Here is a 27,635-nt window from a genome sequence, read left to right as displayed (position 1 = left end):
CCTATATAGGCCGGATAGGGTCCTAGAATAGGGGAATAACAAATCTATCTATATACTAGCAACTTAGTTAGCAACTTCTACTCGAAAGTAAGGCCTATCGTGTCTAAGATAGGTGTCTACGGTATCTACGACTACGTATTATAGGAGGTTACGAAGACAGTCGCCGAAGCTAAGCGTAGGCTCCGTATTAAAAGAGATAAGAAGGGCAAGCTATATAAGTACTCTACATTTACCTATACGTGTTATCTTTATACGTATAACGGCTACTATCGCCGTACGACTAGTTTGCCGTATATACACCGCAATATATAGCTACTTAAGAGAGGAGGTGTTCTATAGATAATAGACTTCGATATTTACTAGTATATCGATCGCGCTATAGTAGGTACTATACTATATAAGCCTCTAATAGAGCCTAATCGACGATCTAATAAGCGTAGAAGAATTGATCTACCTGCTCGCAATCTAATAGTAGGTGTTATAAGCGTATACCGTAGTAATATAGCCTTCGAGCTTACTAATAGGAATGGCGTACGGAAGGCTAAGGATCTACGGCTATCGAGCTTTTTACTAACACCTTAACCTACTACTTTGTAGCGGAAGGCTATAGTACCGGATAGTGTGTTCTATAACTATAAGACTAGCTATACGACTCGAGCGTACGCGTGTCGGAAGTTAATACGTAATTACGGTCTATAGTATTATAAGGGAGATGTTACTTATAACAACGTTGAAGGCAATCCGAGTGCTATATTACCTAGAGGGCTATCTGTAGCGAAACTACCTGATCGAATGGACGTACTAGAAGGACAGTTAAAGCAGCTCACCGAGCTACTAGTAAGTCAATAACAACAATAGGCTTAATAGGCGTAGCAAGATCAGTAGTATTATATATAGTAAGAACGACTATTGTAGCAACCGTACGGCTACGCGTCCACTACGCCTATGCAGCAGTTCATTCACCCTTAGTAGTAGCAGCAGTATTATAACGACAGCTACGTATACGCGTTAAATCCTTCACGCTTTGGTAAGAGCTGTGGTAGGAACCCACTATAGTAAGTATTCGTATGTGATTGACAGCTATTTCTAGCGCTCTCATTGGCTGTCGCTGGAAATGCGCGCAATCGCGCCGTTGCAACGTGTGTCAGGGGTTTTGCCGCTGCTTTTGAGGTGGTGAGAAAGCGCTGCTATCGCGCTGATGTCGCAAGCGGGCTTACAGTCCTGGGCATAGTTTTTACAACCCCTGTATTTACGCTAACCACTTCCGGCTATCCATGTCCATCTCAGAAGGTGTTGCTACCTTCAATCTCACTATCAAGAATGGGCCAAGCTCACACCTCAGGACATACAACGTATATGCAAGAGTATGCGAGAACGCTGCGAGGCAGTAGTAGCCAACAATGGAGGACACACCAGGTGGTGAGCTACGCCAAGCAGTGGATACATTCTTCCTAATGAGGAAAGGTGGAAGAACAGGGGTTGTAATAACTATGCCCAGGACTGTAGAGACGGGAATTTTCGACCACCCCCCAAAGAACCAACAACGCATTGCCCTATGACATTCATATTACCTGAGCTTCATCTTCACACCTATATCTGGCTGCCTGGTAAGTTTGGTGTTGATGCACCGTGTCGTTGTGGTGCAGTGTCGTGGTCGCCCAAGCCCATATCTCTGGCTTGGCGCCGGGTTCAAGCTCCCAAGCTGGGAAAGCTGGGTCAGAAACCCGAAGTTCAGCCGATGCGGCTTCAGATTTCGCACCTCAATCTGAGCCCATCAACAACACCACAACGCAGCGATATATCAACATGAAACATAATTATTCTGTATTCGCGATGCTATTCTGAGCAATTTGAGCTACATATCGTGTATTTTGAGCGTGTGTGGCAATTGATACAAGCCAGCAACACCATGTGTCGGAACGCGAGAATCCGAGCTGGGGTGCGGCGATTGCTGGGGTGCGGCGAAGCTTGTGGCTTCTGAGGATCGTCGTCGATGCATCGATTCACCGATTGCTGACTTTGCCCAAATCTCGTGGTCGGCTTGCATTGATGTCTCTTCTTTTCGCCGCATCGGTATTAGCAGCAGCCACTGCTATGCACTGAGCGACTCGTAGTATTGTAGTCATAGGCGAGCGGACGAGTTCTCGATCATCGTGCGTGGTCAAAGTTCTAGCCAATAAAGTTGTGCATGTCTCGGTAAGCAGCTGACCGGCGCTAGCATCATCGGTTGAACGACCCTCGATCAGCGTCCGCCAAGCATGCTGTTCAGATCGAAGCTGCTTTGCACCTATCGAGCCGATCGTGCGATATGACTTCTCATGCATCGAGCTTGGAGGGAGCCTTCCTGCAGCGACCGTGTCCTCGCGGGCGGACTCCGCTGCGGCGCTGCCTTACTGGTAGTACCATGTGTCCGATGTGCTCCCTGTTGCAAGATGCAGCGCGTGATGGCTGTACCAACTGACGTTGCTGGAGCCCTATTCTGACCACCCAATCTCGATGGCAGTGACTGCGCTCTATCAGACGCGGTTCCCTCAGTCGCAACTTTTGCCTCTTTTCGCAACAAATCGCATACCATACCCACGCCTTCATCACGACACCCATACCCGTACTATACCAAGATTACCGGAGAGGGTCCCGATCTTGTCTTGCGAGGTTATCTGACCCTAGACCATATGGATTTCCAGACGTGGCGAGAACATACCTAGCAGAACTCATGGCCGACCAACTGCCTCAGCCGATGATTGTTATGACCCCGCCAGAACAAGCGCACACCTCATCGTCGTCCCATCCCCGCCGACCGCCAGCCCATCGCTCTGTATCCCTCCTCCACTCACCGAGGACGAAGCCCCCGACGCCCGTCAAGGACGCCAGTGACTCTTCAAGCGACGATCCCGCAACAGGTTCCCGCGCCACCGCCGGCAGCAGCGACTCGCCGTCCAGTCTCGCACCGTTAGGCAGGAACAGCTCGGGCGAGAGCAGCAACGCTGACAAGTGGTTCGAGAAGTCCAACAACGACGTTCGCGACACCTCCTTCGCCGATAATGAGCCGCCATTCTTCATGCGCAACTCGTCCTCGTCGCAAACACCACCAGAGGCCCAGCAACAGATGCGACAGTATCTCGGCATTAACGATGCATCAACTGCCCTGCCGATGCGAACAGGACTCGCTCATCTCAACACAGATGGTAGCAGTACAGAGGACTTCCGAGGTGTTATTGATGATCTCACAATCGAGAACAAGAAGCTGAAGAGAAAGCTGAAAAAGTATCAGAAGCTGCACGATTCGCACCTCAAGGACGAAAAGCTGTTCGAGGTGCGCATACATGGCCTGCCTGCGGAGAAAAAGCGAGAGCTGGAAGACACGCTACGCAAGTTTGCCGCCAGTCTGGGAACTGGAGCTTTCCCGGCGAATGGATACGCAGGACTGAAGCCTCTGCTCGAAACGCAGAAGACGGCCTCATCGCAGACCTCGCTGCAGAACACTGATTCTGCCTATGCCTCGATGTCCATGTCAGGCCAAGGTTCGAATGCTCACTCCGGAAACGAGAGTAGACATCAACCAGTGCCCACGTCGACAACACGGAGAAGCATGCGATCCAACATACAGTCGTACCTGCATCATATTCCGGAACGATTACTCGTGCAGCCGAACCCTGCGAACATGACGGAGCGCGCGAAGAAAAAGCTTGTTGCCAGACGACTTGAGCAGCTCTTTGCTGGTAAAGGGGCGGTTGGCGGCCATCAGCAACCGATGCAGCAACAGGAGGTTTCGCACTCTGCCGCGCGGGCAGATCAAGTCGAGAGCGAAGCACAAGGTGGAAGCGCCAGCTTGGAGGGCGTTCGAGAAGCCCATATGATGTCGCGAGCACACGTGGATCCAGATGCTAAACAAGACAGCTATGGTGATTCGCCAGAGAGAGATTTTGCAGAGAATCAACCAGGCAGGCAACACTCAGTCCTCTCGAGGAGCAACCTTGCAAAACAAAATGAGCAAGATCTTAACGAACAACGACCCACGAGGCCGCTGGATCTGGACCCGGAGCGTGCCCAAGTTCCCGCTGAGAACATCCGGTATATGCGCCACCTGGGGTTTTCTCCCCCTGACCCAAACGACATACCCGAGGATGGACACGGCTGGATCTACCTCAATCTGTTACGGAATATGGCACAACTACACACCATCAACGTGACGGCCGATTTCGTGCACAAGGCTTTGACAGAGTGCAGCTCAAAGTTCGAGGTGTCTGCTGATGGCAGAAAAGTCCGGTGGAAGGGAGGCCGTTCCATCACACATTCAGGCAGTAGCGCAGGCGGATCTTCCATGGATCGCACCAACACACCGGACGGTCAAAGCCCACGAAAGCGGCCAAAATTGACACACCGCGAGAGCGCAAAATCGTCGGGATCGTTGGCTAGGACACTCCACCAGCGCGATCAGCCTGAGGCCAACAAACTCAACTACACCCCCCTCTTCTTCCACAAGGACAGCACTGATGAAGCCGACTCCTCCGACGACTACGATGACAGCGATGAGTCTCCATTCCTTGCACCGGCAGGCGACTCATTAGGTATGACCAGTTCTGGCGTGCGCACTATGTCGTCCAAGAAGCAAAAGACTCGAGAGGACGGGCCAATTATCTTCTACAATAACGCCCGCTTCTGTACCGACCTCAGCGGCGATCGCAAAACCGTCGGCAATGCCAATGCACCTCCTTATACACCTGCCACTGCAGTGCCGCTTGGGGTTCCGCAAAGGAAGGCAGAATCGTCGCGAACAGCTGAGAAGCGTGGTCCTCTCGCAGAGGCTTCTGAGTTGCCGGAGCCTATGGATCTGAGCGATAATCCAATCCCGGTCGATCTAGAGCTATCTTTCCCGGCCCACAGTCCACGAAGAAATGATCTCGAAGCTTCACTGAGGAAGAGCGTCCAAATGGAGGTCACCGGCATTGGCGGTGTTTGGCCAGCCGATCACTTTGCGATTGCTGTAGAGAGCCGGCAGGCTCGTTTGGATCACACTGCAGCATCGTTGGAAAGCCTGTCGAAACAACGCATCCCTAGCAGGCTAGCTGGGATCTTGCAAGATGATACTTCGAAGCAGAGAAGCCGGGCTGCCGTACAGCAACGAATCATCTGGACCAAGCAGCAAATCCTCCCACCTGCGGAACTACCGCCAGCACTGAGCTTCATGCCATTTGGCGAGGATTCTTTGGGTGATGATTATGAGAGTGATGCGGACGAGGAACTTTCCATGTCACCCGGCTCCCTCCACGATTACCCACTCGCTGCATCTCCGCAGCCCATCAAGCTCAACTATGCAGCCGAAGAAGAAGAGTACAGCGAGGACGAGGAGTCCGACGATGGTTCGCTCGATCTCCTAGCTGCTGCTCGTGAACTTGACCCTGCTGCTATCCAAGCGCAAGAAAGAGAATATGACGCAAACATGGCTGATCGCTTAGCCGAAGAAATCCCAGCTGGCAGTAGTGCTGCGACGGCGGGAGGAGGAAGTGGCTTCGCCAGCCCTGCGGCGGATGTCAGTCGTGAAGAGTATCGCCGCGCTGTGCGTGAGGCTCTTGCGAAATGTCCGGGACCGAATCTGAAGCGGTCGAAGACTGCTGACAGTATAAAGGTCGAGGACCCTCGTCATGCATCGTGCAGCGAGGACGAAGACGATGACATGGACGATGTTGCTTCGTGAATAGTTGTTTAGCGTGCACTATAGCATTACAGATATCATTGTATACCCTTGCGGAACTGCTCCTAGCATCGTCAATCTCGACCTGATGTTCAATGCCATGTGCTCAGTCGGGCCTCCGTGTGCGGTTCACTAGCGAGCCGAAGAAGTGGGCCGTGTATATCTTAGAGTTTGACTAGCCGTTGCGCCCACCTGCAGTTCTGGCAAAGCATTACAGTATCGGCTGAAGCACTTCACCAGAACATGTATCTGCAATCAATCACACATGGCTGTATCTCCTCAGCTGTACGCATTTGTTGCAAGTCGTGTTCGAAGCTGTTGCATGGACGCGTGTTGAGTGCGGCAGGAGCCCTCTAGGCGAAACGTCGGCCGACCGGTGGCGCGGAGCACGACCACTAACATCTCCTCGACTGCACGAAGCGATTCCCCGACAAACGGTATCAGGCTGTCTGCCTCTGGAGTCACACGAAAAGTCGCCCAGAATGGATCCTCAATTGGCCGCAATGGATACGCCGCCATATGGCGAACCCGTTCCGCCGCAAGCAGAGGTCGACGACTTTCTACGGAAGAAGCGCAAAGCTCGGGAGCACAAGGCGTGTTATCCGTGTCGCCAACGAAAGGTCAAGTGAGTCGCAAACCCTTGAATCATGGTTGATTGGCATCGATGCGCAGTCCACTGATCTTGAGAAGGTGCGACCTTTCGCGACCATGCCAGACGTGTCGCGATCGGGATCATCCCGAGCTGTGTTCTTATCATCCTCCCAACAAGAGGCAGAACCTCGATGGCAACCAACAGGCCCCCGTTATGCGACAGGATGATGGTCAATTCGGCGGTCCAGGTGGCAATTACGTGACCCTTGGCAGGCACGAATTCGATATGCTGTGCCACAAGCTGAATGGCTTGGAGAACTCGATAGCAGATCTCAGGCGCGAGATTCGGCGCAATGCGCATGATCAGAATGGCCACCAGGACAGTGATGGCGCGCGTAGGCAAACGTACACTGATCTTCATGGACTGCACACGAAGAATGAATCAGTAAGTGTGCGTTGGGAGAGTTTGCTCTTTTGCACTGACATTGTGATAGGGCGAGATAGTGCACCTGGGTGGTGGATCTGTCCCAGCAATGCTATACGCGATGAGCCATGGCCAGGCTTTGAACGGCGGAGAGCAGAATCAGCTCCAAGAGTTCTTGGGCAAGTCTGTGCTGCCTCTCTTTGGTCTAGACAACGAATCCGCAACGTACCCATTCGTGGATCTCTGGGGGCTTCCGCACGGGTCTCTACAACGCGCTCACGAACTCGCCAAAGCACTGCCTGGAGATAACCAGATGCTTAGTCTCTTCCGCAGCTACCGCGATCTAGGCTACATTATCTATCCTGGTATTGCCGATCTGGGACAGCTCGAGCAAGATCTTTCATCCTTCCTGATTGCTCGAGGCGCATACGTAAATCCTGAGGATGGTGTTACTGAACAGCAGATTTTCGGAAAGAGCTTCTACTGGTTGGGCATGCTTTTTGCAGTACTCGCAAGTGGTGCGCAGTGTAGTGCGCTGACTCGAAAAGAGCGCGAACTAACATCTCAAGTCTACGGTACGTCCCATCACCCATCATTGCCACCATTGCAGTACTGACCAGCGCAGTGTGTTGTGGCTTCGAGTGCTTGCGCTTCACTAACTTCCTTTCTCAACCACATCTGGAGAGTATCCAAGCTCTCTTGATCATTGGCAATGTCATGACGAATAACATGGTACGCCTTGTCCCATTAGAGCCGTTCCATCGGCCAGTGTCTAATTTCAGACAGAATGCTGGCACTGCTTGGTCCTTACTCGGCTTGACAATAAGACTTGCTCAAGGCCTGGGACTGCATCAAGCGTGCCCTCCACACATCCCCGCCGATATCGTGTTCCCACGATCGAAGGTCTGGTGGGCCATCATTTGGCAGGATAGCTACCTCTCCATTACGTATGACCGGAACGCCGCTTTGGATGTCAACACCATGCCGATGCCGCATCACTTTGGACCTGTCAGCTCATACCACTCGTCAATGTACCGCATGTGCAAGATCATGCTCGACATCGTTAGAGACCGGTCAAGAGTCTCGAGCTCTCGCGAACAAGTGGCGCGTGTCAATCAGCATCGCGAAGAAATCGCAGCGGTCATGAAAGACGCCACTGATCATCTGCGAGACTCTCGGTTGTGCACCACAAGCCAGGAGACGCTCGAGCACTGGGCTCTTTACCTACACACGAGTTACTCCATGTCAGAGCTGTGTCGACCTGCAATCAGCCCAAGCACGAGCAACGAAGTCATCAAGTCATTTAAGCAGGTCTGCATCGAGAACCTCATCAACACAGTGGAAGCATTCCTCGGCCTGAACAACATCACCATCTTCGCGAGACAGTCTTGGGCCGCGATACACCGAGGCTTGAGCTGCGCGCTACTACTTGGCATCCTGGGCGAACACTCTCGCAATGAGCGTGCAAGAAAGCTCATCGGACGCTTCGTCACCCTTATGACAGACATAACATCCACGGTCGACCCAGGCGAGATATCGGCGCCTGTTCAGAGAGGTATCGCTGCTTTACGAAAGCTCAACATTGAAGAACCTCGCCACTCCAGCTTCGACGGCGTCAACGACGGGACATCGATCACCACCGATGGCGTGATGAAGATTGATCAGACGCAGATGTTCACGCCTTCGAACTCTGGGACGGAAGCGGGCGGAGGCGAAGAGGAGCTGTCGCCGTACTCTGTATTGAACACGATTCTGTGGGGTGGTAGTGATGGGGTGCCTCCTGGCTTGGAAGTGCCGCATCCCCAGTAAGAGTATTGTCAAGTTGATCGAGGAGAAAGGCGTTGCTGGATAGGTGCCTGAACTTGCTGGAGCGAGGAGTCTGGAGGTAATCGAAGAAGTTGGGAAGCGTCAGTATCGCCCACAGTGAGTGTATAGTATATTGCTATGAAACATTGTCGTTTCAATCTCTGCTCGGACAAGTACTCTGTCCTTCGACCTAAGGCACTCTCCTGGCCAGAGCACAAAGCGTGGCGACCATGGGGCCCATTGAGATGTTGAAGACTCCACAGTGAGATAGATAGCAATTGGCGTGCAGTGTTTGTCGCTCCTACCTTCAACATTCACTCTACCGTTGCCAAGAACCCGCTTGCAAGGATACTCGGCACCTTGAACTATTTCGGCAGTGGTTGTTACCAGGTATTTAAGAATAGCTGTTTTTTTCGAAATTTTCATCGTATTGATCTCGATACAACAGCGGCCTATACCTATAGGAATCGAGTCTACCTAACATCCACGGGCTGCGTGTACCATGAAGGCTTCGGGAACTGCCTCGCGCAAGAACCGATTCTGCCACGCCACATGCCATGGCATGAAGCTCGCTACCCACGCGATATCTGTGACGACGAAACATACCAACAGTACCTGAGCGGCGCTACTCTGTATAGAACGGACAGAAGTCTTGCACAGGCACGTCGAAAGTATGAGCTCTGGAACAGACCGGAGTCCTCAGTGCATCGCATGCTCATCTGCCAGCCGCCCGCGGTCGCCGTCGATATCCTTTTTCCGTGCAAGCACAAGTCTGACAATAACGCGGCTCCATTGTCGTTCCATGCTGGTCGCGGTGCCATAGGCGTTACGGCTGGTGAAGTGTTTCAGTATGTGGTCCGGTCAGGTAAAGGGGGCGGCGAGCGCAGTGGATACTTCCTTCCAGAACCGTACAAGGTCAACAAAGCTGTCATGCAGTCGCTGCGGGGCTTCTGGACGAAAGCATACACTGCTGGATATGACGCTATCGATGCTAAGAAGGACTGCCACGAAGGCGACTATGGTGACTCCAGCTCTTGCAGCGATACTTCGAGTGAGAGCGAAGATGAAGATGAAGAATAAGAGATCGAAGAGCGTGACTTCACTGCGACAGTCCTGATCTGATCAACGATGGTCATCAAAGGCTGCTTCGGAGGTGCAAGTATGGCTTGGAAGGCTTGTCGACGAGTATCGTCGCCTTGGGTACTGGCCAGGGCCACCCTACGGGCTCTCTGCAGCGCGGTGCGGCTACGCTGAAGGTAGCCCAATTCTCCATGTTCGCTTTGATCTCACCGCGCGCAGGACGGCCTCTACGTCCTACGCTCTGCCCAGTCCCGTGCGAATGCCTTGGGTATGGTCTCATCCCTCATCTCTCATGTCGCGTGGTCTCGTCCTCAAGAAGTCTTCTTCATCTCCACTTCACACCTCCACTTCAACCATTCTTCTTCTTCTCCCACTCTTCCGGCGTAAAGCACTTCGGCGTCCAAGCATGTATCGCAGCAATCTCCTCCTTCAGCGTCGCATTCACGAGTCGATGCCGTGCTAATGTGGTCTTCTTCGCGAACTGCAGCGACACGATAATCGCCTCGAACATCTGTCCACAGCCACCTGCGAGGGAATGTTATCAGCCATGTCGTGCCCTTCCTTGCATCTTTTCACATGATCTTATCAGATCCTCCCGGACGCACCTGACAGATCAACGATCTCGACGTGCACGGCGCTCAACTTCTCGCGCAGTGTTGCGCCGAGCGAATCTGGTGTAATGCCCGAGGACATCCGATTCTGCTCGGCTTCAGCGTCTGTTCTGGCGCTCATGTTGGTATATGTTGGTATAGGTCAATTGTGAAAGAGAGGGAGTGGTTGTGGTGATCGAGGCTCCGAAGATCGGCCAGCAAGCTGTGACGTGCGATGTGCTGCTGGGAGAGCTCTCAGCCACACTTTGAATCTTGGATGCACAACAGCACCAGCCTCAAGCATCGATTGTTTCACTTCTTCGCAGAAATATTGGTGTGAAAGTTGTTGATGTTTGCACCAACGGCGAGAAGACTGTACAGCAAGATGAGCTACCCAGCGGTGTCGGCACCCTATAGTAGGGCTGTCGTCAATGCCATGCGCAAGCTGTGAGTTCATCGGTCAACAGATGGGAAGATGTGGATGCTGATATGTGGTTGAAGGTATCCTGAGGCGTTGGCGGATAAGAGCTTCGATAATACTGGCTGTACGTTATGGACGGTGGTGTAAAACAGGGACAAGTATTGATATGCTTCAGTGATGCTGGAAGCACCATTCGACCCCCTCCGCCGGCAGATGAACTCTGTCCTCCTGACCGTCGACCTCACCAAAGCAGTCGCGGACGAGGCCATTGAGCGCCAAGACTCTATCGTCATCGCATATCGTGCGTACACCCAGCAAGAATGCCCTCTGTAGGAGCCTGACACGAAATGAAGCGTAGATCCCATCATCTTCAGGGGTCTCAAGAGTTTGACCCTACAGGACACCCAACAACAAAGCCTCCTGCGCCTCGCAGCTGAGGGCATCAGCGTCTACAGCCCACACACAGCAGTGGACTGCGCTCGAGGAGGCCTGGGCGACTGGCTCGCAGACATCGTGACAGGCACACCGACCGATCCCTCTGAGCTCGACGATGGCAACGTCTCAGCGCAGCATTCACCTGAGAAAGGACAGACACCCGCCGAGACCTCCAACGATTCCTCCGAGAAGAGCTCCCTCCTCGCCCCAAAGCGTCCCGTCTACATGCTGCGACACCACCCCTCCCAACTCGACACCAACGACCGCGCTCTCAAACTCAACTCCGGCGGCCACAAACGCTACCCCATCACCAAACCCGGCGTCGAAGGCTACCCCGGCGCCGGCATGGGTCGTATCATCCGCTTCGCCGAACCCGTGCCCCTGACCGAGATCATCGATCGCATTGGCCTCGGCCTCGGAAACCCCAAAGGCTTTCCCATCGCCGTGCCTCAAGGAAAACAAGCCTCGGACATGCAAATCTCCTCGATCGCGCTCTGCGCAGGCTCCGGCGGAGGACTATTCTCGCAGGCTGAGAAGAATGGGGAAGAGGCGGATCTGTACTTTACTGGGGAGTTGTCACATCACGAGGCATTGGCGGCGATCGAGAAGGGCAAGTGTGTTATCACGCTGTTTCATAGTAATACCGAGAGAGGTTTCCTGCACGGGGTGCTGAAGCAGCAATTGGAGAGGCAGATCACAGAGGAGTGGGAGAAGCTGAGAGCGGAGGAGACGGCGAAGGACTGGGGCAGTGAGGATTTGAAGGAGGCGTTCAAGGAGGCGTTGGAGGATGGGCAGGTGGAGGTGTTTGTTAGTGAGGTGGACAGGGATCCTTATGGGATCATGATCAGTAAGGATGAGATCTGAGAACGTGGGATGAAGATAAGGTGATGGTTAAGGGGATGGTGTTCTACGTGGCGGAGTGCATGATCTTTGAGCAAGGATGGATGGGCGGACGACTATGGAGCAGGCACTGCTTTCGGTAGATACCCATCAGGCGAGGGACTGCGGGTGTGGATGTTTTGCCCTCTGTAGCGAAACACGAGATCGGCGGATCAAAGTGCTTCCGAGATCGAGAGCTCAGATGTGTTGACCACCCGGGCACTTTGTGAACACTAACAAACCCTGCCATCGCATTGACATTCCGGCCATCGAGCCAGACTTCACTGCCAGGAGGCTTGTGCACGGCGATGCTTGGTCGCTTGAGCCCGCTTCGCTCTCTCTACGTCTTAAGACAGATACTACAACATCGCTCTTTCACCCTGAGTACGCAGCGTTTGCAGCGTATCAGTAGCGGCGATGCGAGGGTACATGACTTCGCAGAAGCCTTCGAGTACATCTCCGGCCGGTGGCTGTACGTACATTGCTCCATACCCGCCCTTACCTGACAGTTGCTTATACGCTGTAGATACAACGAACACCTGCGCTTGAGCGAAAGACGCCTCAAGTTCAACATAACTGCACTCCTGGATGCTGGAGCACGATCGATAGGACGAGTTACATCCGATGTTCGATCATTCAGGAAGCTGGCTGAGGGCGGCTTCAACCGAGTCTTCGAGCTTACAATGCATGATGGCGTCCAGGTCATAGCACGGTGGCTGTACCCAATGACTTAACCCAAGCAACTCACGACCGCAAGTGAGGTCGCTACGATGGATCTCGTTCGAAGTCACGGTGTCCCAGTGCCTAAGGTGCTTGACTATTCGACTGACGCTGCTAATTCGGTCGCTGCGGAGTACATTTTGACGGAGAAAGTCTGTGGCCGGTCTTTGGGTGATGTGTGGTTCACCATGTCCGACAAAGAAAGGCTCAAGGTTCTGTCTGCTGTTGTTGACAACGAGGCGAAGCTCTTTGCCATCGATCTCCCAGCGAGCGGTAGCATTTTCTATAGCGAAGATCTCCCACGGACCATGGAAAGGGTGGCACTTCCCTCCAACGAACGCTCATCGAAGACGCTATGTGTCGGCCCTGATATCTCACCAAAGTTCTGGTTCGCGGAGCGCAGCCAATTGGGTATACAGAGAAAACCATGTACGTCCTTCCCCCCTTTGCTTGATTATCTGACTGATGTCTTTTCTTCACAGTTGCAGCCGTAACAGAAGCTCTCCAAGGCGCCGCTCTCAAAGAGATTGCTTGGCTGGAGACGTACGGAAAGCCTCGCTTCCCCCGGGAACGTATGTACCGAGACATTACGAACTTTCAAAAGTCGCAACCTGAAGAGCACCTGGAAAGTCTCCGAAAGTACTTACAGATTGCACCATCTCTGGTGCCGAAAGAATCGTGGCTCAGCAAGCCAACACTCCGTCATCCCGACCTCAATTCGAACAACATTTTTGTGTCCGACGACTACGAGGTTGTGAGTATCATTGATTGGCAGCACAGTAGAGCACTACCATTGTTCCTACACACTGGTATAACTCACCACTTCCGAAACTTCGGAGACTCGCAATCGGAAGCCCTGGTCAAGCCTGAACTACCAGCAGATCTTGATGAGATGCATGACGACCGCCGAGGATATGAGCTCGAGAAGTATCGTAGACGACATGTACATTTCTACTATGCGGGCGCCACTGCTACTAAATACCCGCGTCATTTCGATGCCTCAATGCACGAGGGCGGACTCTTTCGACGCCGGATCGACGAACACGCCGCACAACCCTGGGAAGGTAACAGCATACCTCTCAAGGCAGACCTCATCCATCTGACACAAGAGTGGTCGCAATTCGCGGAGTCACAAGACGGCCCACCTCCTTGCCCACTCAGCTTCGAAGCGGAAGAGGCCGAGCGAGTTCTGCAAGGAGCCTTGAAACAAGAAGAAGCGGACAATAAGTTGGAAATTGTGCGAAACTACATGGAAGCTGGAAGCGACGGCTGGGTCTCACTGGAAATTACGAGCAGGCTAAAGTCGAGTCTGCACGAATGAAGGCACAGGTACTGGAAAACGCCGACAATGACGAAGAACGTGAAGAGGTAGAAAGGTACTGGATGTTTGACGACTTCGATGAGGAGGAGTAGAGTAAGACGCAACGCCGGATCATACGGATAAGCGGACTTCTTGTCGGATGCACAATGCCTCAGTCACCATCTGCAAGTCCTTTACACGCCATTGTAGAGCAAACGGTTTTGCTCTCCCTTCAAGTTCGAGATGACGTCCTTGGTGCTCAACTCCTGGATACGGCTGCAAAGTTGCGCACCATTCCGACTTCCCTCCATACCCAACAAGTAGGCTCCAACACCAGCGACGTGAGGGCAAGCCATAGAAGTGCCAGTGATGGTGTTCGTGGCGGTAGTCAATCCGATCCAAGCAGACGTGACATCAACTCCAGGAGCCAGCACATCAACGAGAGGTCCGAAGTTGGAGAAGTCTCCGCGACGATCGTTGCGGTCGGTGGCGCCGACAGTGCAGACTTGTGGGACACGAGCTGGGGTGAAGAGGTCGGTGTCGACGTTGGCATTGCCAGATGAGACAGTGACGAAGACGCCAATGTCTGCAAGGGCTGCAGTAGCCTCGTCGAGGAAACCGGTATCGCCTGCACGGCGATCGGCGCCAAGAGACATGGAGACTACAGCGCGTCCGATGCGGCCCTTCGAGCGGACGTCGTTGGCGATCCAGTCCATACCGGCGACGAGGTTGGAGAGCGGGCTGCGGCCTGTGCGGTTGATGACCTTGACGTCGATGATGGAGGCGCTTTTTGCGACACCGTAGGTCCGGCCTGCTGCGGTTCCAGCACAGTGAGTTCCGTGACCGTTCAGATCGCCGTTTGCTTCGTCGGTGACGGCGGAGAAGCCGAAGGAAGCGCGGCCGCCGAAGTCTACGTGGTTGAGGTTGATTCCCTGGGCAAATCAATGTTAGCAAAGGCTTTCACAATAGCACGGCAAGGTCTCAAACTCACAGTGTCGACAACATAGACGAATGTCCCAGCGCCAGCCGAGTCATCGTACTTGTACGAAGTCGTGCCTCGAGTCCTGCTCGAGATCCTGGCAAGGCCATATGGTGGGTCTGTTTGCTGCGTAATAGCCTGAATCTCCACCATAAAGTCCTGCTGAACTTTCTCGACCGTGTTCAATGCATTCAATTGCTCTGCGACCTCAGGTGCAGCTTCAACCTTGAAGCCCTCGAAGACATCGTTGATACGGAACTCCTCGTCTGGGACGAACTCTTCGACACCGAGAATGCGAGCGACGTCCGCTTTGACGGTCTCAAGGTCTGCACTTGGAGAGGCCTTGATGAGGTATTGGTTGGGGATGAGGTCGGCCTCTTGGCGCTTGACGCGGACGAGGTTGGAGTGCTGCGATGGAGCTGCGAAGGCTGCTGGCAGAAGAGCCAGGAGATTGAAGAGGCGGAGCATGATAGCTACTGTGCGTTGTGATGTACTGTGGAGTTGTGCTGCTTGATCTGATTGAGGTGCTCCTTGTGGCGAAGGCCATGTTTATATACCACATTCTCGAGTCCTGAATGTGTGCTCCTCGCTTTGAGCTCGCTTGAGCACATCTCTTTCCATTGCAGTGTCGTCTTGGAAGATCGACAAAACCACGAGACTGTTGTTCTTGCTTCCTTCCTGATCAGGAAGGAGTGAAGCATACCATTCCTGGGCGCTGCTACGGTTCGTATCGGATAGCGCTAAGGACCTTCTCCAAAAGCTTCGCATTCCACCTACCAGAGATTTCCACAGAATGGCGCAACTCTCCGCACGGTTCCTTGGTGCTGATTTGTGGACCGACGATGATTTTCTCGTCTTGGGTGCTACAAGTGTCGACTTCATGTCTTGTCAGTGTACTGGGCGCATGGAACCGCTCAGGCTTGGCTCGACTTCCTACAGCTATGCTCTTCTCCGATTGGTCAATGACGATATGAACCAGTTCAATAAGGTACCACTGCCTGCCGGCTTTCACCAAGTACCTATAGATCAACAGCAGAACAGCTGTGTTCTCTTCTGTCGTCACATCTGCTCGCCTGCTCGATCGATTCCGGAATTGTGCCTTCGCAAATTGCTAAGGCCGCTGCTGCATGTTTATCCCGGCCACCTTCTGTAATCGTCGAAGCGTAGTTCCTCAGCTTGAACTACTCTCTGCTCTCGTGAAGGATCATCCAATCTCAATACGAGGTCCAGCATCGATGAGAGTGTGTGACTTCACCTGATGGTGCAACTGTGTGATTTACACCCAGGGTGTGTCTTTTTCAGGAGAAGACTGAAGCTGGCGCTTGATTAAAGCCGTGGCGAGACTCGTAGAGGACTGGCTGGTCTGTCCAAGCCAACTGTCTGGTCTTGACTGTCCACCTCCTATCTGACATGACTTTTCTCCCAGGCATCCCGTACCTCTTCCGCAGGGTCATGTATGTACGCCCATCTCTGAGTTGTCGGATCACTCCATTGGTTCGGTGAAGCAGTAAAATGCTCTCCCCTCGCCTCGGCCTCCATCAACTAGTCCCGTGCCCTTTGCTGAGATCCATCGGCAAGGTGAAGTGTGTACATGTATCGGTAGCTGGCCTCTTGCATGGCGTGAGCGCGAGGGATGCGAACAGATTCCCAAGTCTTGATAGCATCCGGTAGCTCGCAAGGTGACTTAATCAATCGAAGTGCTTGAGCCAGACCGTAGGCGTCTTCGATGGCGATCGAGGCGCCTGCAGCCATAGAAGGGAGCATGGCGTGCGCGGCGTCGCCAAGCATGATCATCTTCTTGCTCGGATGTGACCAGCTGTCGAGCTGCTCTATGTCTTGGACCGGCCACTTTGATATGCTTTTGACTAGCTTCAGGATCTCCAGTAAACTACACCATCAGACGTTAGTGCCAAAAGTGCAAACGAAGGGGCGAGGAGCTAACGTTGGATCCCAGCCTACATAGTAGGAGCGCATGATCACGAGAGACTGTCTTGACCAATTGTCCCATCCGCACCGGTCTCTTTGGTCTGGTACAGTAGTGACCATATTCCAGTCCTCGCCACCCTTGATAGGATATGACATGACATGAGTCTGATCGCCCACCCTGCCTTAATCATTAGCACACGTCTATACTGTGTTAGTACATAGGTAGCCACCGACCACAGACATAGACTGTCGAAATCCATATTCTTCGCGATCAGAGGATTCTTTCGCATTTCTTCTACCGAAACGCACGCTCTGTAAGCAGCGAAGCCATGATTTCGTAGTGAGATTTGCTTCCCTGTGATAACGTGCCTCGCGGACGATTTGAGACCTGCAAACCCAGGGTTAACAGCGTGCTCTTCGACAATGACACAAATTGTGCACCTACCGTCAGCAGCAATCACGAGGTCAGGGAAGACCTCTCCTCCGGTCTTGAACCTTATAGACGGCCGCTCTGGATTATATTCCTGAACCGTGCGACCGAGCTCAATGTGCACTCCCAGTTCAACTGCTTTCGCGTGTAAGGCTCCATGAAGGTGAGCTCGGTGAATGACCCGATATGACACACCAAAGTCCTGTTCGAAGTTTGGCTTGTACTTAGTCCGAGCAATGATCTTCCCATTGTCCCAACGTTTCCACCAAAGGTTCTGAGGATCGACTGACATGGCCGTCAGCGAACCTGCCATGCCCCATCTGTGCATGATTGTTAGGGAGTTTGGAGGGACCTGTATCCCTGCACCAAGCTATACACTCGTCAGCTAGTCGTGAACTCAATCTTCAGGTCTGGAACATACCTCGCTCAAAGCTGGTGCGTCCTCGTAGACATGCACGGCATGGCCATCTCGGCGCAGATCAATGGCAGTTGCCAGACCGCCGACGCCTGCTCCAACGATAGCGATATTCAGACGCACCGGTGCTTCGACTGGAGGCTCGTAATCAGATGGCTTTTCACCTCTCTTACTTTCTTCTGCTCGTTGAAGGTATGCCCATGAGTCGGTGGGAAACGGAGCAGGCTGCTCAGGGATTGAGTGTCAGCGACTGTAGTTGAAATGTTGCCACTTCCTACTTACTGTCGTGGGGCAATGTATTCGCGGCATTGTGGGCTGTGCGATGCGACAATATTGAAAGGCGAACAAGGCTCGAGTTTGTGAAGCTGCACAGGGTCTCGGCTAGCGCTGTCAGTTGGGGTTTATGTTTCGGCAAAAGCTTAGAGAGGCTTCGTGCTCTTGTCGATCATCTCCATCCTGCATACGCCACGCTTCCCCATGGGGTCATTGCGATGATCAGGTCGCTAGGCGTGTGGTTCGCAGATCGATTCTAAGTCGTATATCGGAAGCCTAATTGGCCCACAGACTTTGATATTACTTTTTGGAACCATGCCCAGCTATCGTGTGGCGATCCTGGCCTATTTCTGAGCCCCGATAGCTTCGTATCATGCAGCTTTCACTGCAACGTGCGTCATGGGCACACCAACCAACGTGGCTCTCGTCTCAGCTGATGGCGGGCTGGATACATGCAAGGTGTGCAGCCAGAAGCAAGAGGTCTAATCACAGCGTACCGAGTATATCATTGACTAAAACATCAGAGCGAAGCTTGTGGATCGTGTCGCATTGCTTCGAATAGTGCCCTCGACCTGATCGTGGCTTTCGGTCTCCAGATCTTCACAACCTTGAGATCTGCCTTCTGCAAGAGATCGACCCACTTGTTCCGTGGGTTCGCGGGAGGAGAAGTTCAGCACCATCGTGAAGTCTATGTGCGCTACGACTGGTGTATCATCAGAAGTGTCCTCAGACAGGACATTCTCGTTGATCAGAAGGATCGAGTGCTTGCCCATTGCTTCTCGTGTCTTCGCCAGCACTTCGTGCGCCTGTTTGTCAGGCCAATCGTGGAGTACAGTCTGCATGTAGAAAGCTCCAGCATCCTTGACAGGTTGTCGCTCGAACATGTTGTGCGGCATTACTTCGATCCCAGGCAGCGATACGCCTTGCACGACTGACGGCAAGTCCTGGAGAATCATATTGCAGGCAAGGTCGGGGAATTCCTGCTTTAGTCTGGCAACGTCGTGTCCAGACCCGCCTCCGATGTCCACGAAGGCGCCGGATGATGCGCTAAATCTATCTTGCACCGGGAAGATGTCGAACCATTGATTGTGGTCATCATGTCGAGGCAATGACATGGTTGCGTTGAAGGGCCGCTGTCTTTCCTCTTCTTCGCAAGCCACTCGAAGTAGTGCTTTTTGGTATTGTTGGCAAACTGATGCGGAGCATCATAGGCATCATCTGGAGTGATGTAATTCCGGGCTTGGAGATGCATTATCTTGTCGCCTTGTGTTTGTTCGTCTAGCTGGTACAGCGTCAAAGGTTTGTTTGAGGCAGCAGCAAAGGCGTCGAAGATGCCCATGCCCTGTGCAATCCTGACTATTGGTAGCGTCCGGGAGGAGAATATAACCCTGTTCACGGTCTGCTCAGGGCGCTCCAATGCGACACGCAGACGCTCCATTGCATCAAACAGCTGTTCAGCTTCACCATCCTGTTTTGCTTCTTGAGTAGGCCGTCTCAACAAGGAGCCTGGCTTCTGCGAGATTCATGGCCATTCCATGTGTGGGAAATGTGTTGACGAACGCCATTTGCCAGTGGCTGAGGAGGATGAAGTGGACGGCAAGAAGATGCGACTATTGACGGTGGCGGCTCTGCGATCTGCATAATGAAGAGCATCGAGACAGTGCGGTGTAGATGGACATGGGGATGATGGAGAACGGGAAGCAGCAGACTGTGTGTCTGAAACATACGCTAGATCGAAAGGGCGAAGTGCCTTGGCGGCCTGAGCAGTGTGAGACATGCCTGCCAGCATCCTCGAGCCAATTCAAGCATCACTTTTCCATTCACCAACACCCAAGGCACGTGCTTCCATGCATGTTCTGTACTACCACGATTCGACAAGATGACACCACTTGACGGCGAAGGCTTCCTGCCAATTACAGTTGTGATGCATTATGCAGCTCATCTGCAAATAGGCCACGATCCCGCGTTCATCGATCGCCCAGCAACGAGCAACACATGTATTCTGCCGGCCGAACCACTTCGGTAGAGGACGGCGGAGCATCAATGGTCGAAGGAGGTACGAGTCAAAGTAGAGACGCGAGGACCATAAATGATCATGTGCAAAGAGTCGCTTGCTGCGTTATATCCCCGATCGTCAGGGTGAATGGATGCATTGTCAGATGGCTTACGGTTTAGCCTCTGCATGAGATCTGGCGACTTCGGTATAGACAATGTGAGTGACTGCAAGCAATTCAGCGGCATAAGAAACCCTCCCTTCTCCTCTCCTTGTCTTCCTTAACTTGTCATTAACACCACCAATTTGCCCTCTCGATACCACCTATCAACACAATTTACGCCCCACACTCCACGGTATATAGACAGCAAGATGAAATACACTATGGCAGAGACTCTGGAAGCCTTGGCCTCGGAAGACTTTGTCACCGTCGGGCAGGATAGCACTATGCAGCCGTCCAGCAGCTGTCGTCTGCACAGATCAGACACCGGCCCCACTGATGCCACGGGTGAAGTACTCGAAAATCACATGACCATCTTCGCTCCTCCCTCGCCTCCATATTGGACGCTACCCCAAGCGGGCGAAAGGAGTTTGTACACAAGCCAGCTTGGCTACACCTTTCCCGGCGACGAACACCTGCTGCGAAGCGGCATTGGCTTCGAGAATGCCGGAAGGGATGCTGGGTCAGATCGAGACGAGAGGCGGACACCAGTTCAGACAGACAAAAAGCTCACAATGCCAGAAGCGCCTCCAGCAGATAGGCACCCAGAGCAGAAGATGAGGAAGAAGCAGGGGAAAACGCACGGTCATTTCAAGAATGGCAAATTCGTGCGCGACGACGCTGCCGCTCTGGCAGAGCCTGGTTCTTTGCAGAGAGGGTGGATCTATGCCACGGGAGGACGCAAGCTGAGCAGGATCGTCGCGCGGTGCAAGATCGCACCTGGCATCCTATGCTTCTACATCGTGGCCAGATCTAAGGACACTCCGGCAGACGTGGTAGTGGCCTGCTTGCTCATTCTGATTGGTAGCATCTTACTACTCACCTCGGAAGCATGGATTGAGAAGGCGATTGATGACGGTAAGCTCACATGCTGAAGGTTCGAGTGAATGCGCAAAACTGATCACATGACAGGGTCTGAAATGGTGAAAGGCATGGGAGGATCAACAAGAGAGCGCGTCGCACGGTAGCGCTTCAGAATTACAGCAGAATTCTTCAGCGTTCACCAATGCTCCCGGTCTTCGACGCTGTTTTGATTGCCGAGTGGTTGCTGAAGCGCAGTTCACATGTGAAGCACGCGAGCAGACACGTGGCTGACTCCACCTCGCGACTTTCATCACTGGCTACACAAGCATCAGACATTTCTTCTCATTCAATTTCTTTCTTCGTGTTCCACACATACTACTGATCACTACACCTCCGACCGCCATCATGACCATCAACAAGCCGGGTCCACCACCACACGCCGCTTGCGACACTACCATGCATACAGACGTACCATCTTCACACTACATCTCCGCGTCTGAGACGGAGGACTCCATACACACAGTCAGTGAATATGACTCTGCGGACGAGTCCGATGCAGCATGCGACACTCCACCAGAGACACCACCAGCGTCACCAAAGCTACCAAGAGCAGCACCACAAGACCTAAAGGAATATCCGATTCGCACATGGCAAGATTCTACAGGCTATTTCAGAGTCGAAGGATGCTTCGTCGAGCTGAGGGGCGGCAAAAGCCATATTCAAAAGGATGACGGAACCATACTCGCCCTTCCGATCGACAAGCTGGCCGCGCAAGATGGCGAGTACATCGAGAGCATCACCAGTGGCCAGCCAGTGCGCAGCAACCTCTCCGAGCCTGTGGTCGGCAAAGCCACCCTCCCATCTGCCAGCACGTTGCCAACTGCACCTGACGGACCGCTTCAAGCCTCAGTAGAGGGCTCTGTATTGCCCGTGCTGCCATGTGCTTCCACGATGTTACTTATCACGGTGTCCCGACTGCTGATGCTCGGCACAGTGGGCATTGCGGCCTTGCTGATATTCGGCCCACAGAACATCTCCTACGTGGATTCTTGCCTCCAGCGCCTGGCAGACTTGCGACACATGAGCATTATCCTCAAGGTCTTCTTCCCGTCCTTCGCGGCATTGGCATTAATCCTTGGCGAGACAGACCTCCTCAAGTCACTTGCGAATATCAGGACGCAGCATAGAGACCTCAAGGACAAGAGGCTCTATAAGACAGCTCCATCGGCGTATACCATGGAGTCCACCCTCTGCCAAACGTTGATCAGCAGCTTTCTGATGCGGTACTTCGTGGGCATCTGGGTGGCAGTAATCATGCTAGTGGTTTCCGTGGAGATACTGAGCATGCATTCTCGCGGCGTGCTGAAGCAGACGCTCACGCAAAGCATTGACTTCATCACAAAAACCAGCTTGTCATTAGGAGCATTCGTGGCTCGCCACAGCCGTGCGGCATCACGCAAGATTTACTCAATCTCCAAGCGAACGCCAGCACTCCTCTACTTCATCCTCGCCCTTGTGATCGCAGGCCTGGCCATGTTCGCCAAGGGTATTATGGCAGGACAACGAGGCAGTGCTAGGGTGAGAGCTTGGCGATCAGGGACATACCACCACAACAGACACGCGCAGTATCAGCGGCGGTTACGGCAAGGACAGCACAACAGTTTCAACTCAAGCGGCTGCAAAGACTGCTACAAATGTCAAGGCTGTAGTGGGTGCAAAGATTGCATCAACTGCCTGGATTGCCTTGGATGCAAAGACTGTAGAGACTGTCGGTCCTGCAGTGGCTCCAAAGATTGTAGGGACTGTGCGAACTGCCGCGGATGCAAAGACTGTGTGGGATGTGTGGGCTGTAGCGGGTGCGTTGACTGCGTGGACTGCTACAACTGCGTTGGTTGCCGTGGTCTTCGAGGCGTCTCCAATGCCGTTGGACAGCGTGCTTGAGAGGTTCTAGGGGTGAGAGAGCTGCCAAGGTCATGGATCAGCGTTCTTATGAGAGAGCCACAAGGCTTCGAACGGGATATTGTCGACGACAGACGAGGTAGGTGCTTACTCGCAAGGGAGTTTACGGAAGGTGAAGATCGGGTATCACTTCGGCATGCCGAGAGACCAGCGTAGCTTCTTCTTTTACATTGCTATACCTAGGTATGCGAACATACCATGATCCTTGACACTTTCCGCGCAGCTGTGCAGCCGTCCATCGCACCTACTTCACCCCACCGCTGCCACGCGTCAACACACGTTTCCACTATTCTGCGGCACTTCATTCCGTCTCATCCTACACCATGATTCCCAAGCATCAATCCGAGCATGGCTAACACGACAGACATCCTCGAATGTCATCACCACCGGCATCCTTCCTCAGTGCATCCCTGCTCCATCTGCCGAGTGACCAGCAGCAACCGCACCTCCCGCGATGGTAATTCACCCACACGCAAGTCCATGAACAGTCAGTATGACGGCGTGTCCGCCATTGACTTCGACACACCAGCACGGCCGCGTCGCACCTCGATCGAACCAACCCAACAAGTCACCTCACCTCGCCCGCGTCCCTTGGGGGCTATTCCGCATGGCGAGCATGTTGACTTCTCCCAAGCATAGTATGCTAAGGCGGACCCCTGCCGCCAGTGTGGACGACGAGCTGCCTGTGAGCATCGACCTATTGTGAACCCGAAGCCGACCTCAGCAGTTGCGACGCCGACCTACTACCTCTCACCTAACGATTCGCCCACTCGCCACAGCGATACCCTCGATGACTTGGCCATACGCTGCTCTGGTGAGGAGCCCACGGCGCCCGACAGCGCGGTTGACGAGGAGGAGGAATTACAGAAAGTGACGGTAAGCGCGGCGATGCCAGTGTTGGCATATACGCAGACCATGATTAGCCCTCCGCCTCCAGGACCATGCTCGAAAGCATCCAGCACTGCACCACATATTCAACGACCGTCACATCTGAATGGGGAGAACTCCAACCGTAGAAGAAACCCGCCGATTCAGGAGAATTCCAACCGTAGACATGACCCGTCGGAGGACGAGAACCCCAACCGCGAAAGGGACCCATCGGAGGAGGAGAATCCTAACCGCAGAAGAGACGCCGAGAGCCCACCACCCACGACACGCACCGGTACCACCGTACGGAGGAGGAAACGTGACAGATTAAAGAGATTCTTCCGACGATTGCTCTTCCCCATTCCCTCTTCGAAGCCCCGCATGAAGTCCTTGAGTTCGAGAAAGAAGAGCAGGTCGAACCCCTTCTACCAGACGCCCAACTCTTCCTCAACTGGAAGCATCTGCCAGGAGCCCGATCGCAACGCAAGCTTCTCCACTCTCAACAGCCTTGAGAGACTCGAGGTAGAGATTGAGGTCAAGTACGTACCTCATAACTCTCCCGCCGCGTCAATGCTAACCACGTGTCCAGGCGCCGGAAACGCGAAGCAAAGATGGCAGCAAAGTACGCGACTACCTCGTTACCTCAAAGCTCACAGTGCGCGCCACTGATCGAGACGCCAGGCGCGACAAGAGTGAGCGTCGAAGAGCCAGCCGCGAAGCCAGCAGAGCCAACAGAGGGGCAGGCAGAGGCATCGACAGCACCGGTAAGATCTCCAAACTTGCATCCATGCTCGGGGGCATCCGACCTGAGCTGATTCAATCATCAGCCATGTTCATGCTCATGACAATGTCAATCTAAAGACTGACGGACCAAAGCCACAGGGTGCTGGACCGAAAACGCAGACTACTTCCCAGCATCTTACAGCGGACTCTTAACACCAGAAGAGCAGCGAATGCCGACCTCAGAATACCGTGTACGTTCATCACGTTGTCGTCGTGTGGTGATATGCTGACGGGATAGTAGCGTCTGGATGAAGAAAGATTTTACGAAGCCCAAAGAATGGTTTTTACGATAACGGGTAGTCTCGCAAGGCGCAGAGAGGCCAGAAGGAGGGAGATGGGCTGCCATTCTTCAGATTGTCCAATCCTAGATCCACTGCCTGATTGCTCTGAGCATCGTCGAATATGTGCATGTTGACACGGCATGGTTAAATCGTACCTACATCAACAATTTGGTCCTGGAGAAGTACCTCTTTGCTGCAAGAAAACTGTCATTGCATCTCGTATCGGTCGTAATCAGTTGCTACAAACCATGTGCTCGAACCATAGGTACCAAGCTCAACCAACATTATAACCAGCGCGCGCATACAATCATAGGTATCTTGCCTTTCAGTAGGAAATCATCTCTTCTTTGGTCAACCTTCAGCATACGATCTGGGCATATGGGCTACTCCCTAGGAAGCCAACGCCGCATTCTCCGTCTGCTTCTCAGTTGGGTAGGGTGGAGTGACTTGGCTCGTTCCCTCCTCCTGTGCCCTCTCCATCTGCTCGACTCTCTGCTGGTGAGCATCAACGCTCGTGGAATCGGCTGAAGCCACTCCAACGTTCTGCTGTGCCTGCTGGATCGGCAGTTCCTGGCTCGCCATTCCATTGCCACCAAGCTTACTCGCGTTCGTCCTGATCGGCTCCAAGTTCGGCTGCCATGCCCTCAGATCAGACTCGGCGTCATTGAGCATCTGGCGGCCATTCTCAACCTCGGTAAAGGCGGGACGATCTTCACCGGGGACGATGGGGGTGTCGTCGAGGAGGTTGATGAGGTGGCGGGCGCGTTGGGCGAGGATGATTTGTTTCTCGGCGCGCTCGATGACGGCGGCGGTGTGGAGGTCGAAGGCTTCCTTGAACTTTTGGCGGGTTACGTTGGTGAGTTGGGCGTCGGCGACGAGGGATTGGGCTTCGGCGCGGACGAGCTCTTGTTCGAGGGTGACGAGTTTGGTGGATTCGGGTTCTTTGTACTTGAGCTTTTGGATCTCGTCTTGGATCTGCAAGGGGCGTTAGTAAGGGTGCGTTATGCTGGGTGTTGGCGGTGTGGTATGCATACTTTCTGCTTGTTGGTCCTTGTTGGCTGCACGCTGGCCTCAACATTGCGGATCTGCTTCAGCACGCCTCTGCTCTCCTCCAAGTTCTGAGCATAGACGTCCTCCTGCTCTGCAATCTCGGCGAGCAAGACACCGAGCTTGTCGCTGATGTCGCTGACACCATCGTCGTCGGTGCTCTCGCCCCACTCGCTCAGCTGCGATGCTATGCTCTGCGTCTCACGTCCCGCCTGCTCGTAGGCGCCAATCGCGTGGTTCTCCGTCTTGATCAGCTGGTACAGCTTCTTGGACAGCTCGGGCTGGCGGATGCCGCGCAGGGAGGCCATGGAGAAGTGGTGCCTGGAAGCGCCGCCATCTTTCTCGCCCTTCTTCGATCGAATGCTGTGGGAGCGTCCGATGTTCCTGGAGAGCGATCAGCGGGTGTTTCTTGCACGCGACGAGCTCTGTTTGGGGCAGCTCCGGTTGACGTGTTCTATGACTTGGACTTACATGGTTGCGGTCGATCAGGGGATCGTTTCAGGTTCCTAGTAAGCGTTCTGTGACAATGCGTCGTTTCGTACAATACTGATCGCTCCGAGCACTGCAAGAAGTGATTGAGAACCAAGAGAGATGCGGTCAAGGTCTTACTGTGTGCAAAAAGCTCACCAGAGTGTGAATGACGACGTTCCGAGGCTTCCTTTGCCCACAACGGCCATACGTCATAGGAACGCGTGAGGCACAAATGTCATAGGCAAGGACATGTAGCGAGCCAGTCGTTGCATAGCACTGGCTCGATTGGATGGCATACCGCATATCGTTCAATCGTACATTAGAAGCGTATCTCAACGGAAGAAATGCAATCGAGACTTCACGTCAAGTCCACCCCTAGAAATACCAACCCGAACATTATCCGCAATGAAGCGACCACCACATCAACATCAGTCTCCATCTCTCAAACCTCGTGTATAGTACATAGCCTCTCACAATCCAAAGCATACATCAGTCCAGTCGTTCAGTTCGTGCGCGTGCGCAGTCGTCTTCGCCCAACTTCATCACCGCACGATTGTGCGGCTGGTCTTTCTGTACACCTCCCTCGAGCTCCTCGGATGACTGTCATACGAGCTTCGATAACTGACAGGGCCGCTCGTTCTCTTGACATAGACCGCGCTGTTCCGGCGCCCGCCGTGATAGTTGGAGACTGGCCGAGGTGCCAGATAGTCGCGTTCACGGACGACAGTCTCGCGTCGTGGGGAGCTGACGAAGCACATCTTGTGTGACTGTGTTGTGCTGGAAGTGTCGGATCTTTTGGTAGGAATATTCGAATGTGGAGGAGTGTATAGTCGCACGAGGACGAGCAGCTGCTTTTGATAAAAGCGCGGCAGCCTTGAGATTGGATCCCTCGTACGTTCAGCTGAGTAGGCTGTGCAACAGAGTCACATCCACGAACGGTGCCTGATAATGGTGGTAGTGGTGAAAGTTGGCACGATAGAGAACCCAACAGGACCTGAGCCTACATGGAAGTAGCTTGCTTTTCTATACTTATCCTTTCACCTGTCCCGCCTGACATATGAGGGCGGTGCAGGGCGGATGGTTGCCTTTCATGCTTTCCGAAAATCACGTCAAGCTCTCATCCTGGTCCGACGGCCTGGTGATGTCAGAGCCAAGGACTCCATCACATGGGAACGCGGTTGGAGCGAGATAGTTGGCTGCAATGCCTTGAGACACTTTCGTCACTTTGGGATCATGATGCAGATTGGCT

At 53.4% G+C, this 27,635-nt stretch overlaps 13 protein-coding genes across 13 annotated transcripts; 8 read left to right on the top strand and 5 right to left on the bottom strand.

Moving 5' to 3' along the window:
- Positions 1–2,713: 2,713 nt before the first annotated feature.
- Positions 2,714–5,695, top strand: CLAFUR5_09191 (Frequency clock protein; the record flags this gene model as incomplete). Its single annotated transcript, XM_047908339.1, has 1 exon — positions 2,714–5,695. The coding sequence occupies one exon, from the start codon at positions 2,714–2,716 to the stop codon at positions 5,693–5,695; it is 2,982 nt and encodes a 993-aa protein (XP_047766202.1).
- A 479-nt stretch (positions 5,696–6,174) lies between these two features.
- Positions 6,175–8,516, top strand: CLAFUR5_09190 (uncharacterized protein; the record flags this gene model as incomplete). The annotated part of the gene is made up of 5 exons (XM_047908338.1): positions 6,175–6,317; positions 6,383–6,728; positions 6,778–7,282; positions 7,333–7,439; positions 7,494–8,516. 5 exons carry the CDS (start codon positions 6,175–6,177, stop codon positions 8,514–8,516), a joined length of 2,124 nt encoding a protein of 707 aa, XP_047766689.1.
- A 549-nt stretch (positions 8,517–9,065) lies between these two features.
- On the top strand, positions 9,066–9,593 carry CLAFUR5_09189 (uncharacterized protein; the record flags this gene model as incomplete). Its single annotated transcript, XM_047908337.1, has 1 exon — positions 9,066–9,593. One exon carries the CDS (start codon positions 9,066–9,068, stop codon positions 9,591–9,593), a length of 528 nt encoding a protein of 175 aa, XP_047766212.1.
- Positions 9,594–9,942: 349 nt separating this feature from the next.
- On the bottom strand, positions 9,943–10,325 carry CLAFUR5_09188 (uncharacterized protein; the record flags this gene model as incomplete). The annotated part of the gene is made up of 2 exons (XM_047908336.1): positions 9,943–10,118; positions 10,199–10,325. 2 exons carry the CDS (start codon positions 10,323–10,325, stop codon positions 9,943–9,945), a joined length of 303 nt encoding a protein of 100 aa, XP_047766211.1.
- Positions 10,326–10,532: 207 nt separating this feature from the next.
- On the top strand, positions 10,533–11,903 carry CLAFUR5_09187 (NIF3-like protein 1; the record flags this gene model as incomplete). The annotated part of the gene is made up of 4 exons (XM_047908335.1): positions 10,533–10,630; positions 10,685–10,728; positions 10,780–10,905; positions 10,963–11,903. The coding sequence occupies 4 exons, from the start codon at positions 10,533–10,535 to the stop codon at positions 11,901–11,903; spliced, it is 1,209 nt and encodes a 402-aa protein (XP_047766289.1).
- A 323-nt stretch (positions 11,904–12,226) lies between these two features.
- Positions 12,227–14,051, top strand: CLAFUR5_09186 (Altered inheritance of mitochondria protein 9, mitochondrial; the record flags this gene model as incomplete). The annotated part of the gene is made up of 5 exons (XM_047908334.1): positions 12,227–12,390; positions 12,445–12,619; positions 12,659–13,067; positions 13,121–13,911; positions 13,947–14,051. 5 exons carry the CDS (start codon positions 12,227–12,229, stop codon positions 14,049–14,051), a joined length of 1,644 nt encoding a protein of 547 aa, XP_047766218.1.
- An 81-nt stretch (positions 14,052–14,132) lies between these two features.
- On the bottom strand, positions 14,133–15,385 carry CLAFUR5_09185 (Cuticle-degrading protease; the record flags this gene model as incomplete). The annotated part of the gene is made up of 2 exons (XM_047908333.1): positions 14,133–14,870; positions 14,930–15,385. 2 exons carry the CDS (start codon positions 15,383–15,385, stop codon positions 14,133–14,135), a joined length of 1,194 nt encoding a protein of 397 aa, XP_047766217.1.
- Positions 15,386–16,459: 1,074 nt separating this feature from the next.
- Positions 16,460–17,997, bottom strand: CLAFUR5_09184 (FAD-dependent monooxygenase OpS4; the record flags this gene model as incomplete). The annotated part of the gene is made up of 6 exons (XM_047908332.1): positions 16,460–16,805; positions 16,860–17,021; positions 17,078–17,231; positions 17,289–17,643; positions 17,695–17,913; positions 17,971–17,997. The coding sequence occupies 6 exons, from the start codon at positions 17,995–17,997 to the stop codon at positions 16,460–16,462; spliced, it is 1,263 nt and encodes a 420-aa protein (XP_047766216.1).
- A 476-nt stretch (positions 17,998–18,473) lies between these two features.
- Positions 18,474–19,076, bottom strand: CLAFUR5_20273 (Demethylsterigmatocystin 6-O-methyltransferase; the record flags this gene model as incomplete). The annotated part of the gene is made up of 1 exon (XM_059463109.1): positions 18,474–19,076. One exon carries the CDS (start codon positions 19,074–19,076, stop codon positions 18,474–18,476), a length of 603 nt encoding a protein of 200 aa, XP_059319108.1.
- Positions 19,077–20,326: 1,250 nt separating this feature from the next.
- Positions 20,327–21,142, top strand: CLAFUR5_09183 (uncharacterized protein; the record flags this gene model as incomplete). The annotated part of the gene is made up of 2 exons (XM_047908331.1): positions 20,327–21,032; positions 21,087–21,142. The coding sequence occupies 2 exons, from the start codon at positions 20,327–20,329 to the stop codon at positions 21,140–21,142; spliced, it is 762 nt and encodes a 253-aa protein (XP_047766215.1).
- A 241-nt stretch (positions 21,143–21,383) lies between these two features.
- CLAFUR5_09182 (uncharacterized protein) lies at positions 21,384–22,929 on the top strand (the record flags this gene model as incomplete). The annotated part of the gene is given in 2 exon segments (XM_047908330.1): positions 21,384–22,556; positions 22,576–22,929. 2 exon segments carry the CDS (start codon positions 21,384–21,386, stop codon positions 22,927–22,929), a joined length of 1,527 nt encoding a protein of 508 aa, XP_047766214.1.
- Positions 22,930–23,825: 896 nt separating this feature from the next.
- Positions 23,826–24,740, top strand: CLAFUR5_09181 (uncharacterized protein; the record flags this gene model as incomplete). Its single annotated transcript, XM_047908329.1, has 3 exons — positions 23,826–24,343; positions 24,394–24,568; positions 24,666–24,740. The coding sequence occupies 3 exons, from the start codon at positions 23,826–23,828 to the stop codon at positions 24,738–24,740; spliced, it is 768 nt and encodes a 255-aa protein (XP_047766288.1).
- A 518-nt stretch (positions 24,741–25,258) lies between these two features.
- CLAFUR5_09180 (putative sphingolipid long chain base-responsive protein pil1) lies at positions 25,259–26,388 on the bottom strand (the record flags this gene model as incomplete). Its single annotated transcript, XM_047908328.1, has 3 exons — positions 25,259–25,843; positions 25,903–26,299; positions 26,387–26,388. Coding segments are annotated over 3 exons (984 nt in total).
- Positions 26,389–27,635: the final 1,247 nt, after the last annotated feature.

This window comes from Fulvia fulva, chromosome 9, assembly GCF_020509005.1.
Source record: "Fulvia fulva chromosome 9, complete sequence".
Classification (NCBI taxonomy): domain Eukaryota; kingdom Fungi; phylum Ascomycota; class Dothideomycetes; order Mycosphaerellales; family Mycosphaerellaceae; genus Fulvia; species Fulvia fulva.
This window is presented reverse-complemented; position numbering and strand designations above follow the sequence as displayed.